General features: G+C 39.1%; 1 protein-coding gene across 1 annotated transcript in view; it reads left to right on the top strand.

Moving 5' to 3' along the window:
* CNKSR3 (CNKSR family member 3) overlaps positions 1-13,947 on the top strand; it is a gene marked incomplete at its 5' end in the record, with an annotated part of 108,671 nt that overhangs the window by 67,954 nt on the left and 26,770 nt on the right. The window contains 3 exons of the mRNA XM_009084289.1: positions 4,118-4,155; positions 8,285-8,321; positions 8,974-9,143. Coding sequence (XP_009082537.1) covers positions 4,118-4,155; positions 8,285-8,321; positions 8,974-9,143 — 245 coding nt within the window. The remainder of the gene's footprint in view (positions 1-4,117; positions 4,156-8,284; positions 8,322-8,973; positions 9,144-13,947) is intronic.

The following is a 13,947-nucleotide window of genomic DNA, read 5'->3' as shown; positions in this document are numbered from 1 at the left end:
ACAAAATCTGCAAATTAAGAAACATCTTGTACAAGTTAGACAGTCAATTTAGATAGCTTATTAACCATTATTAAGTAACTGACTAGGTCTGACTAATTAGTAAGTGAGGTTAATGGTAACCTTAATGGTAAGGTTCTGTCAGATTAAATTGATCTCTAGTAAGCCAAAGGACAATTATGAGCTTACAATCACTGTGATTATTTTTCCCCCTACATTGTTGCAAGAACCCCAGTTAGAGGTAATAAGATGATTTAGGACTATTATGTAAGGCTGTCCCCTTGCCACAGGACAGCGCTTCAAGCGCTGCTATAATTTGGGGCAATGCTATTCCCAATGTCTGGTGAGATATGTGATTAAGTAATTATTGATTTTTGGGGGGAAATTTTTGTAGCACTATCACTAACTTCATATTGCCTGTCAATTCATTGCCCACTGAAGTGTGGATTGTTGCAGGCAGCCAAATAAACAGAAAACAAGCAGAGAGGTTAAAGCTGGTAACAGTCTGAGAAATATAAATAGAAAGCTCAAAGCTTGTTTGCCAGCTCGTCTACAGTCCTGGTTTGGTGCTTGGTAAAGAAGAAAAATTTTGTTTGCGTAGCCTGCATCAATGCCATCTGAACACAAACTTAGCTATGCACATTTTGGGTGCTTCTGCAACACAAATAGTTTGAATCATGTCACATATCTCGAATATTTTACTCAGCAGCAGGAAGGCATATGCCAACTCTGGATGTCATGAGGGATGCCTGGAAGGCATGTCTGGCAGGCTTATACCACTATCATTGCAGATTGACATATTCACTGTAGCTTGTAATTGGTAAGAGACAGCATCAGGTCTTGTGGATCTTGACTGCACCAAGAAGATTATTACTAATGAGTTAAGATTGATTTTTGCAATTAGAATCATTGGGGCCTCAGTGTTTTCTTTTTTTCCCCTTTTTTCCACCCTTTCAAATTGCCTTTGATCTTTACAGAGGTATTTCTATATATTCCAGAGGAGTTGGCATAGTCAAATGGACTACATCTATCTATGATTGCAAGATATTTCTGATAAGACACTTGCCATGTTTCCACATTTGTTGCATCAGCTATTACTCACATACCTACTTGTTTACTACTCTTGAAAGAGATGAAGTGAGACTAATAAAGATATTCACACCAATATTTATAGTTCAGTTGTTGAAAAAAAATAACAAAGCTCTCAAAAACTTGGTTTCAGCTAAGAGATTTCTAAATCACATTTGACATACTGTATTCCATTCAGACTGAAATTAAATGAAGAGTTTCAGACACCTCTAAGAAAAACCAAAGAAATGTAGGTATGGTTTACAAGCTGATAATGTAAATCCATGCCCTTTGCTTTTATTCAGTACATCTATTGCATTTTATTCTCCAGAAAGTGAGAGATTCAAGTTTGTTTTATCATTTATGATGCCATTTGAAGTGGGAGGGGTTTTACTGTGCCTTGCTTTATTTTCTCACTTTGGTTTGTTCCACTTTGCGGTTTTAGCAAATTGAACATCCATTGCAGCCAACGGCAATCCTGTTGCATGTTTTCCACATGGGTGTCTTAATTTGTGGGCTGGAGAGTTTTCCTCTCCTTCTGTTCCTAGAACTGATCCTGTGAGGGCTAGAATCCAACACCCAACTTTGCAGGTGATGCCACGCTTGAAATTCAATGTCCACCTAAGTCATGACAAGGATACACATGTGTCTCCAGTCTGTAATATAGCACACTGAGTCCTGGAAAATGTGATCTGGGTCAAGTCTTTTCCTATTGAAGCTATTCCTGTTAGGAATCAGGACACTCTTCTGATGGTAGGAACTCAAGTGTTGTCTCTTACTGACCTCTCACTGGCTTGTCAAACAATTTGAGCTCAGGTGTAGCTTTCATGGGCTGAGAAGCCCTTCTGTTGGCAAAACTGCCAGCCCTGAGTGCACTTTTGGGCTGCCATGGTGTGACCACCCACCACTGCACAGAGGGAAAGTGAAAAACACTGCTCACCAGGGGATGCCAACTGCAGCCTGTATGAGGAGATTATTTGTGGGTGGGGAGCTATGGTTCCTAGAGACAGCCCTACAAATTCATGCTGGACCATCCAGTAAGGTGGGGATCAACTAGCTCTATTTGAGTGGCTAGATTTATCCAGCTCCTTCTCCTAATTCACCTGGCTGTTTAGAAAGGATAGGTTTTCCCACAGTGCACCTGCAGAAAATTGAAAGGAACCACTTATTTCACTGTAGTGCAGAGATAAACAGGTTATGCCCTTCTGAAATATTAGTTTTGCTACACTTGAGTACACTTGAGTGGGCATAAAAATCCCAATGCTATTTCACAGTGCAACTAATCTCACTCAGGTTGGGTTTACTTAGGAGAAATAAACTCAGGTTAAGTGTTTGAGAGTTATTTCTGCAGTGAATGTATGATTTTTTAAATATCTTTCATTACACAGGGAATAATATGTTATACTTTTAACTAGAATAAGACAAAAGTCAATGCTGCTTTTGAAAATTGGATGTTGGCTCAAAGACTGCTTATCCAGTTTCTGGAAACTAAACAAAAGTTTGAGTTAAAGTCACTGAGAAGGGTTTGCTGAAAGCCATTGAAGGTCCTTTGGCACAAATCATGCAGGCGGAAACATTTCCTTGCCAGTTCCTCGCTTCTCCTCTTGCTCCTGGTACTGCAACTGATTCAAAGCTGTGCAGTTCCTCCCCAAACCCAAGGCACATATGAAATGAAGAAATGACAGGAAAAAGGCCACATGCCACAATAATTATTATAATGTAGTCTATTATTCCCTTGCTTTCTGGCTCTGTATTTGAGGCTTAATCTTAATTTGATTGTATAACTAAAGGTGTTTCCTCTGCTTGTTTATACTAGCTATGATTTCTAAACATCCTTGAAATTGCTGGCCATAACATCTCTCCTCATCATGATATTGCTTCAACTTAAACCACTTATCGGAAGTGCTTCTTTCTATTTTTGAACAGAAATGGTTGGGAGGCAGAAAAATATGTATTTGTTTGCCTTTCTATTTTTGGCTTGAAATTGCTGGAAGCCAGTAGGTGGGTTTTTATTTTCTGTTTTAAGATTTTGTTTTCAAAGTAAAACAAATATTTGGCATGAGGTTCGGCACATATCTTAACTGGTTCTAGCAACAGGAAAATGTTCTTGTTAGAAATTCTTCTGAAGTGTGGCTTTATTTCTGGAAATTCCTTCTTCACTTCAAGAGTCTTGTATCCTCTCCCATTTCACTCAATGATTCTTTCATATGCAGAGGGGTGAGTTTTATAGGAACTTTACTGGCAGTAAAGCATTTGTGTGTTTTCCTTCATCTCATACACTGCACCAATTCTTTTGTCATTTGTCTGTTCCACCAACCAAGGGACAATCACACAGGGAGTTGATTAGCAGTTGTGCTAACCAAATGAAATCACCTGATCTGTCACCTAAATGGATAATTACTAACTTGTTGTATCTTTGGAAAATAAATTCTAGTGTCTACTGTTAGACTGCAGGTATTTTAGTCTCCAGAAAGGAAAATTGCAATCCATTATAAAATCGGTTGTCTAGTATGAGGTCTCATCCTATTCAGGAGAACCAGATGGTTATCTAATTTGCATTTCCAGAAAATACTGGGAATTACTGAACCAAAGCATAAATCAAATTTTAAAAGATTTCTTTCAGAAAAAAATCCAAAATTAACCAAAAAAAATTTTACCCCAATTTTACATATTTTTTCTCTCCATATTTCCTAAAAAAACCCCAACCCCTCCCAACCCCAAAACCCATCTCAACCAAGCAAAACGTTACCCCCTGATCATATCCATGAGCTTTATCCTATTTATTTTAAAAAAAAAAATCTTAGATAACTTTCAGTTAGTATTACTTATCACATGTTGACTTTTCAATCAGTAAAATCAGTTCACAGAACATAGCACTGTCTTTGGAAAAGGGTTTTTTTTGAGGTGGTGGGAAGGGTTAGAGGGTAAAGTTGGCAGGACAAAATGTATTAAAACATTTTTTTTACTCTACTGCCAAGACTTATGTTATATGAAAATATAATACAGAGCTTAAGTACACAAAACTTTCTCTTTTTACAGCTTTTCCACTAAGCTTTGAAGCCATTCATGGAAGCCGATGGCAATGCTCTCGTAAGTATAATTGAAACTATGCCAGACTTACTGATCTGCTGAAGAGGTTGGATGTTGGGATTGTATCTTTGCAGTCACAGAAGACTGTCAACAGCATCAATATCCAAACAAGATCTTGCTTATAGGCCAGGCCAAGGGGTGAAGTCTACTGAATGTGCCTGATACCGGGGCACCCTCACTTCCGAATCCTACCCCTCAATGCATGAGAAAACAGCAACCTAAGATACATGACCTTAGCAAATGATTTTCTTAGCCACAAGCCTGTCTAAACATTGAGAAGCTTAAGCAAAGTGCAGCTCTGTAGAATATAACTGCTGTTCATAGCTGCCTTTGGTGCCCTCTTAGACTCATGCATTGTGAGTCAAACTTCATGAGCCATGAAGCCTTTTGTGTTCACGGTTAGTCCAATGCTGCTTCTTTTCCTTGTGGAGCAATTTCTCTTTTTTCCCCCCTCTGTAACAGCCTCATATATGTATTTTACCTATTTTTTTTCTCCTGGGGAGTTTGCAGGCTGCAACATCCTCAGTCTCTTGCCAGCAACATCCCATGGGGTGATCCTTGGCTGTTCTTGGCAGCTGACCCTGACCCAGGATGCATGGAACCTTTGATGCAGCTCCCTCTGATTAGGAAGGGTCAAGAACCCTTTAACTAGTGGTCAGGGGGGATCTACTCTGGGCACAGCCAACAGACCCATCAGTTTGTGCAGCAGGTGTGAAGAAGGAGCAAAGTGAGGGAACCTCAGTTGAAACTGTGCTGCTGTAACAGTCTGAGACACGGTGGTAACAGGGCAGTTTCCCCAATAGATGTGGGAGCAGCTGTCCCTTCTACGGCAGAGACTTCCACACAGAATATTTCAGGGTGGATCCACAGCCCTCCAAGTCCCAGACTTCAGGAAGTATCAGGGACCTCTCCCTGAGGCCAGGAGAGATGGCTCTCTGCCCTGCAGGTGGTGCATTGTCTTGGAGGAGCTGTGCTGGCAAGTGGAAGAGAGATGGGAGGAAGTGTGCAGACTGTGCAGCATCAGAGCAAATGGAAGGGAGAGAGATAGGGTCTTCTCAGACACACAACAGCTTGAAGGCCCTCAGTCCCCACCTACAATGGAGAAGCAGGCAGTGTCTACCCCCACTTTCAAAGTAAGCAAAACCTCTGGAGAAGGGGAAGGATGAGAGCTTTCTGAGAATTATTGCTCTCAGATTTTCCCTGGTAACAAGAAGAGATAGAAACAGATTTGATTTTCTTGGTTTGTTTTTCAGTTGAACCTCTGATGATGAAATTAGTCATTTACCATCAGGAAACAGAGCTTTATAGAAATACATCCACTATTGTCAAAAGTAGAATCATGACACTTGGTTTAGTTTCAGATTGTTCCAATGACTATGTCTGCCAGTTACACTACATTCACATCTGAAACTGCTGTTATGCCCTGATCAGTGCCACTGGTTTTATTGGTAATAACTCTGCCTTCCACAGTTTTCTCTTTGTCCTGCACTGGTATGAATGTCTATAAGAGTGAAACTTACAAGTATCTCTTAATCAGTGTTCACCCAGGTTCACTGAAATGGAAGATTATTGACTTTTATAAACCAGTTTTCAGAGGAGGCAACTTTAATTTACTTCTTGAGGAAAGGTTTGCCACTGGAGACTTGATAATGTCTTGTATTCTCATGGAAAATTGAATCCAAACTCTGTGGGAGAGGCATTTTATGACTTTTATGGTAGTTTCATTTAAATATAGGTTTCCTATTGGTTTGAGATGAAAACTGTTTTTACAGAAACTGTTTGTTTATTTCATAAAATATCTATCTGACTCCAAACACTGCTTTGGAGAAAGAAGTTGTTTTTATTTGTTTATAAATCAACAAAATTTGGGAAGGCAATTTTGTGAATCACACCAGTTTTTATTGCTGCAGTTGAGGATTAGAGCTTTTCTTGTGCAGAGCAAAACAGATATTTTTTACAAGAGGAAGATGGGTTTCTGAACAGCACTAAGACACATTTAAAAGTTGCTGAATACCTACCTGGTTTAGGATTAATTTTTAAAAAATTTACTTCAGTTTTCAGGAATACTGGAAAAGCGAACCAGAAATGTATCTGAATTCAAAAAAAATGAATGTAAATTTATTTTTTTACAGATTTATCACTAATTTTATCCAGGCAAACTAAATGCAGTGTTGGCTGGGGAAGTTACCCTTTCTTCCACCATTATTTTCCCAACTCCTCCCATAAAATATGAAGTAAAAGGGGTTCATCAGCCCTGCCAACTTGCAGCAGGTTGTCATCATTGCCACTGAATAATAAATGCACATTTGTAAATTCTTTCAGCTAACCCAAGCTCTTACTAGATAGTCATTTTTTTCCTCTTTCTGGTATAAAGGAGGCCCTAATTGATGATTTACGTAATACGGGTATTAACTATTTTTTGACAGATGAGCTATAAACCATGTTGTTTTACTTTAGATTATCAATAAGGTTAGTGGAAAGACTGCTTCTTCCTCGGTTGCATGGAGAGAGCCACATCCTGTCTCAGTATTGCTCTTCTTGTTGTACAACTTTATGTTGGTTAAAGATGAAATGACCCCACTGTAGTGTCATGGCAAAGATGTGATGTTGCCTTACTACGTAGTTTTTGTGCAAGGAGAGCTGATTCATATTTGTTTTTCTTAATATAATTTTTAATAGCCCTAAAAGAAAGTAATTAGTTTGTCTGTGTGAGCCATTGATTCACTGAAGCTGTATTTATTTCCATGTGTCCTAAATAGGGCATTACTGAACAAATAGCAGAGCCTCTAATAGAGCTGATGTGTTTTCTTATTGCTTTTCTTTGTCTGTTGTCATGGAGAATAGTCTGGAAAAGAGAAGCAGTGACAGAATCAGAAAGAAAAAAAAGGGAAAAAGGAAAGAAGAATAGGCAGTGATTAAGCAGGAGTCTGGGATTATTCATTCCTGGTAAAGCCTCCCACAAGAGTGCTGTTCAGGACATGTCAAATAGACACCAGATAAGCACACGACTGCGATATGTGGTTCTGCACCCTGTGATACATGCTGCAAAGATCACTGGTTAGAGTAAGTTCTAGCTCTTGTAAATACTGGTGGCAGTGGTCTCTTCTATTACTTCTTGCAGATGGTCTAGATTTACTCACCTTTAATTTGCCAGTGAGAAGAACCATCAAAGTTTTCAAGAAAAACATGTAAGTGGGTTCTGTTTTCCTGAGAAGCAGGCTGGCTAGGCACAGGGGCTAGAATTAGGGATGTTCATAGCGTAGCTCTGCAGTGGATCAAGTAGCTACCAGCTTTGCATAGCAACGTTGTGGCCAGCATATTAAATCATACATCACTTTATCCAGCATTTGTCAGCTGGAGGCTTCAAAACCTTCCTAAAAATAGTGAAAGGTGAATGCTGTAGTTCCCACAGTAGAGATGGAGAGGTTGAGGCCAACAGAAGTCAAGTACTGTGTCCACAATCACATAATCAACCAGCCTGTCTGGAGAGAATTTACTCAAAAAGTCAGACCTTAAATTTTCAGTGACATCTTTTTTCAGTCTGTGGTCTTCTGTTTCAGTTTCATTTTCTATGTGTTTATGCAGGATTAAATACATAGTCCGCCAATGAGTAAATAGAATTAAATTCAAATAAAAAAAAGCAAATGAAAAACCTTTTTTTTTTTTCTTTTTTTTTGGATTTCTTAGAATGAGCTAAATGACAGTCAGTCACTTGGCATGTATTTTAATCCCCCCACGTTTGTAAATCCCCCTCATGGAGCATAATGAAGCACTTAAATGCCGGAGTCTTAACTTGTATGTTTTAACTTCAAAACGCAGAATACAATTCAGGCAAATGCTTAGCAAAGTAGAAGCTGTGGGTGTGAAACAGGAAGCACTAGTAGATAGACACATGTATAATACACACATTTACTCTTGCTCAACTAGATATACATCAATTTTAATTAACACATTTTATGCTTCAGCTACTAACGTCCCTTCAGCAGTGAGTGGGTTATGCATTTCCATCCTGCATATACCACCAGCATCACCACCACGTCCTTTTCTAGCTTCCCCCTCCCCTTTCTACACAAATGTTGCAACACAATCTGAAATTTCCTCTTTTCTTTCCTTCCTGCATTTCTTACAGGTTCCTTTGCGTCAGAAGGCAAAAAAGAAAAGTCAAGGTAATGAGAGATTGTTTTTTTCCTTTTCTCTCCTGGGTTCCTCTTTTGTTATTTTCTTAGTATGCCTTATTTTTGGGAGGGTGAGGGTTTTGTGCTGCTGCTCAGCTGGTGGAAGGCTGATTCTTGCACCGATTCTTAGAAAAATGTCAACGGGCTGTTCCTTTGGACTAAATCCTTGTGGTATGTTAATTGAATCAAAGCTGGAAATCAGTGAGGTAGAATCAGCTGCCTGCACAGACATACACACTAGTGATTTTCATGTACTTGGCATAATAGTTTTCTCTAGCTGATTTAAATAGATGTATTTTTTTCGGTGCAGTGGTGTGAAGGGAAATACATGCATGCTTTTTTTAAAAGGATCAAAGGATGTATTTTTAATTTACAAAAACTTGTGTACGGTTATCTTAGCATTAATTAGTATCTGCATTATCTACAGCTTACTATTTTGTTTCTGAACATCAGCATGCCTTTCAAATGAATGTGTGTTACTGGCTCAGCCATTCTAAAACTGAATGACTTCTAAGTATATTTTAAGATATGCTTGAATAGGTTGCTGAGATTGCTATGTAAGATTGATATCTTTAATTGGCAGCATTATTTTCCTGGCAATGCACTTTTAAGTAAGCAGAACACTGTATTTTTAATGGCACAGGGTTCTTTATTATGAGCCGACGGAGGATATCGTGCAAAGAGCTGGGGCAAGCTGATTGCCAAGGATGGCTCTACAAAAAGAAGGAAAAAGGAGCATTCATTGGCAACAAATGGAAAAAGTTCTGGTGTGTGCTAAAGGAGTCATCACTGTATTGGTACAGCAGTCAGCTGGTGAGTACAGCATATGTCCAGCTCTGGGTGCCAGACAAACAGCATCTGCTAGGACTGAGAGAAGGGAAGCTGGGGTCACAATTTAGGTGTATCCTGGAGGAATACAAATAACTGGGTTTAATTCTCAGCCCTGACATTTCTTGTGATCTGGGAAGTGTCTATGTGAATGTGAAATAATGCAGAAGGCTATGTGTTTTCTAGTTCAGGAAGTACTTGTGAAATACTAACTTGCTGTCTGTTCTGCCCTGTGAAGAGCTGCTCTTTGAAGGCTCTGGTGGCATTTGAATTTGAGAAAGATTTTCCTGAGTTAGGCAGTTTGCAGACGCTTACTATTGAGACTCAAAACAGAAATGCTTCTTCACTTCTGATTAATTTAATATTCAGAAGTGTCTCTCCTGCTTTTCTCTTTATCCCCTGAAATTATTCTCTTTATTTTTCTGCTCTTTCTCTCTCTCTTTCTTTCTCTTCCTCTCTCTCTCTCTTTCTCCCCCTTTCTCTCCTTTCCTCTCTCTCTTTTGTCCTTCCTTCCTTTCTTCCTTTTTTTCCTTCCTTTATTTGTTTTTTTTCCCTACTAGTTTGCCCTGGTAAGATTGCAGATATGAGTGTTGTCAGGTGGTGATGATTTTTCTCCTGGTCTTCCTGATGTCTCACATTGTGTTTCTCCCTTCACTTTGCTTTCTTGCACTGCTTCTTCTAAAAAGATTCTATTGTGTTCAAATGATGGAGGGTCAGAGCCCAGAACTGGGGTGTGCGGGGGATTAGGGGATGCCAGTAAAAACATAGATTGAATCTCAGCAACTTCAGTGTGGAATTGTGGACAAACATGAGGTTCCCTAAATGCAAATGAGCTACTTTTGGAAATCAGCATGTCCCAGGTGGAGTAAAGGCTAAAAGATTGAAGAAACCCTTATTAATTCTTAGAGCATTTAAAAAAATCAAATGCAGTCTGGATTGTTTCCACTTGTTTATTTCTACTGCAGTAATCCCCATTAAAAATCTTGCTAACTGTTTCAGGGAACAAATAAAATAATTTAAGCCATTAGAAAAAGCCTATACCCTAACAAGACTTTACTCATGTAAAGAGTATTTCACATTCTCCCTTCAGTTGTGGGTATAGTGTTACCGCTTTTTGTGTTTTGCTTGTTTGTTTGTTTGTGGGTTTTGCTTGGGTTTTTTACTAGAATAAAAACTCTGACAGGTACTTAAGGATGGTATTAACTGTTCCTTTCTGGGGAAAGTGAAAGCAAGTCTGCTGGTCTTAAGCTGCTGTTTTTTATGATGTTATGGTAGTCTGATACAGCTTCCTTTCAGGACTAAGTCAAATACATACATGAGAGAAAAATAAAAATACGAAAAGTAGGAGAAAAAAGTGAAAAAAGTCGTGTGTGCCCCCCCCCCCTTTACAATATCTCTTCTTGAAAGACATGGCCTGGCAGATAGATTCATCGAAAGCATTAATACATCACAAACACTGGCTGTTCTAAATAACTGTTTGCAGTTGTACTTCTGGCCAAGCAGTGTTAAGAAAGGTGAATTGGCAGGCTGATGTCTCTTTTAGACATGGGAAGTGTCAGAAAGGAATAATCCTGAGGAGTAATCAAGCTGGGAGGAAATAAAACAAGGCAAGACTAGGCAAAGTTTGCCTTCAGGGAAGAGAAGGATGGGGGGGAGAGGTGCAAAGTCCTCCATTTCCTTTAATTGTGGCTTGGCTAAGTTCAGCTCTTGGGATCCAGAGAAACCATGGTCATGCTGGTCCCAGTGTTCCTAGACAGCATTCATCATTTTAGTCCATGCCTGCTTTCTGGCTGTCACTGACTGCCCCGAAACAAACAAGGCTGATGAAAAAGTTGCAGCCTCATTTCAATTTGTTTTATTTACTCTCTAGAGCTCATATGGCTTCAAAATACTGTTGGCTAGTGCCAGTCCTGAGTTATCACCTGTCACAGTTGTGCTTGGAAACACATTAGCTGGTAGTGCCTCTTTGCTTTCAACTTCTGCCAACTCTCACACCCTATTTCATGTTAAAAACTTGAGGTTTCTTTGGACAACTTGAAGTGCAGCCTCTCTGTAACTGTAGATTGAGGCAATGTATGCAGAATGTCAGTGACTACAAGGTTTGGGAAGGAGAGGAGGTGTCCTTTGCTAAGACCTTCTTTCTTCAATTGGTGAGACCAGAGGCGTGCTCAGAGTCGCACCTTAGATCAATTATACTTAATGTATTTTCACAGATATTTTCACCTCTAGATTGATGAAGCAGAAATAGCAGTGACATATTCACCTGCTTGCTTGATATTTAAGTCTCTGGCCTAATACTGCCTGCATTTCCACTTTCTTCAGTGAAGTTAATCCTTGGTCTCAACAGGACATCCAAAATGGTAATCTAAAGTTTGGAGCTGTGTTGAAAGAGAAGTCCTGTTTCTCATGTGCCTGAGAGTTCCTGTGATTGGCACTCTTATAGAGACTGAAGTGAAAGGTGATGGTGAAAGAGCAGGGCTGAGGTTGAAGGAACTGGGACATGGCTGCCTGTAGCTCTGCCTGACCAGTTTTGTTCTTGTGAGAAATGAGGATGTTTTGTTTGTGGCTGTGTGAAAACCAGATAGTGACAACTGTAGCATAGCAACAGGGTGCTGGATCTTTTTTTCTAATGGTGATGAACAAAGTAGGGAATGGGTGGAATTTGTATAGGAACGTGTATTACCCTGGATTTGGGTAGGTAACCTCAGCTGACATCATGTACTTGGTGAAGTTTGTCTTCAGGTGTCCCTGAATTTCTGGATGTTTCTGTCACTCTGGTTTAATTTGCCTTCAAGCTGCTCTGGCTCTGGGTCTTTCATGTGAGGAAGATTGGTTGAGACAATATAGGACACTTATGACATTTGCAGGTGATATTTCCTTCAATTTAACATAAATTACTTTGTGAATGCCACCACTCAAAAGAGAAAAAAATAATAAAAAGCTGAGAAGAGTCAGCAACAAAAAACTCCAACCCTACTTTTGTTACTAGACCATGGCACTAAGTGCCACATCCAGTCTCATCTTGAAAACCTCCAGGAATGGTGAATCCACCACCTCCCTGGGCAGCACATTCCAATGCCTGATTACTCTCTCTGTAAAGAAATCTCTTCCCAATATCTAACTTAAACCTCCTCTGGCAGAGCTTGAGTCTGTGCCCTCTTGTCCTACTGCTAGTTGCCTGAGAGAAGAGACCAACCCCAGTACTCCTAGGAAGAGGAGTGTTGAGGGAGGATTGTCACATGTAATCCCAGGGTCTCCTCTCATTGTGTTTCTTGAGACTGTGTTGGATAGTGTTGGCTGGAATTGGACAAAGGACTTAATTCCTCTATCTGGTGGGTCTTCAGGGTAGCTCAGCTAGTTTTCTAAGTAGAGTTAAAATACAGTTTTTCAGAATATGTTAGCAATGGTTGTCATGGGGATTCAGCTGAAAAAAAATAAAATTAAAGGTTTGCAGCCTCTGATCCACTGTCACTATTTATCTTTGTGATTTTGTTTTTTTTTTCCCATTCACTGCATTTAAATTAGTCCTCACTCCAACAGCTTTGCCAGAAGCTGTATAATTGCAGTCTTTTAAAACAAACATCTTCTACCTTTGAGTTGTAGTAGCTGCTTACATGGATGATAAAAAGTTACTGATGTTAGCTGAATGTACTGAGAGCTTTAGGGACCTCTGGTCCAATATCTTACACAAATTATTCACAGTTCTATAGGTTACCTTACTGGTATACTTGGTAGAGACAAAAAAGATTAAAAAGGCTTGAGGACTGAACTGCTCTTCCAACATCCACAGGGTTTTCTGGGGGCAGTGCTGAAACACTGATGAAGCCACGAGGAGCACTCTGATTGGCAGACTGGAGCTGTTTCACAATAGCGAGATATTTCATTTAGTAGCACTATTTTTAAAAATCTTTTGGTGACATTACACTCACTTCAAATGACTTACTATATCTCCTAAAGCCACAACATTTAGACATCGTGTTGAGACAGGCTGAAAAGGACATTAGCCTCTTTCATTGGATTCATGCATTACATTTCATAAATAATTTCTTTTTGAGTGCAAAGCTTTTGTTGAAAATAGTGGTGATTTTCTTTTTCCCCAAGCATTTGCAGAGACTGTTGTTATTACTGAAATTATTTTTCTACAACTTGGCATAGCAAAAGTATAGACTTGTATGTTCAGCTGATCTTCATAAAAACCACAAGAGATAAAAGTTTATTCTTTTAAACATCCTGATTAAGTATCAAACAGGTCAAGTTTCTTTTTATCTGAGTATTTAAGGGCTATTTTGCAGCTTTGCATCAAAATCTGAAGAAAGTTTGAGTGAAAAGTTGAGTTAAATAATAGCATGCTTAAAGTCATGTAATAAATAGTAATAAATAATAGGATGCTTAAGGTCTAACTGTTGGGATATAGATTAACAAAAAAGACTTTTAAAAAATCTTCTCAATTTTTTTCTTTAGTTAGTTGTTATTTTATCTCAATGAATTTAATCTCATGAAATTCCAATCCACGGAATGGAAACAAAAGCTCCCCATGCCAGTCTCTAAATAAGTTTTACAGATACAAATACAATCAGAGAAGAGCTAAAACCCTGCAATATCAAATAAGTATGTTTAGATACAAATTCAGCCCAGATGCAGAAAAACATAATTGTTTCTCCTGTACTGAAAGAAAATCACAAAAACACCCCTTCCACTGATGCTTTTGTGTGTATGTGCGTGTGTGTGTGTGTTAGTCCTGGAACAGTAAAATTGTTTATTGGTGATGATGCAAAATATAAATCTCTCA

Source organism: Acanthisitta chloris, unplaced genomic scaffold (assembly GCF_000695815.1).
Source record: "Acanthisitta chloris isolate BGI_N310 unplaced genomic scaffold, ASM69581v1 scaffold4911, whole genome shotgun sequence".
In the NCBI taxonomy this organism is placed as follows: Eukaryota; Metazoa; Chordata; class Aves; order Passeriformes; family Acanthisittidae; genus Acanthisitta; species Acanthisitta chloris.
This window is presented reverse-complemented; position numbering and strand designations above follow the sequence as displayed.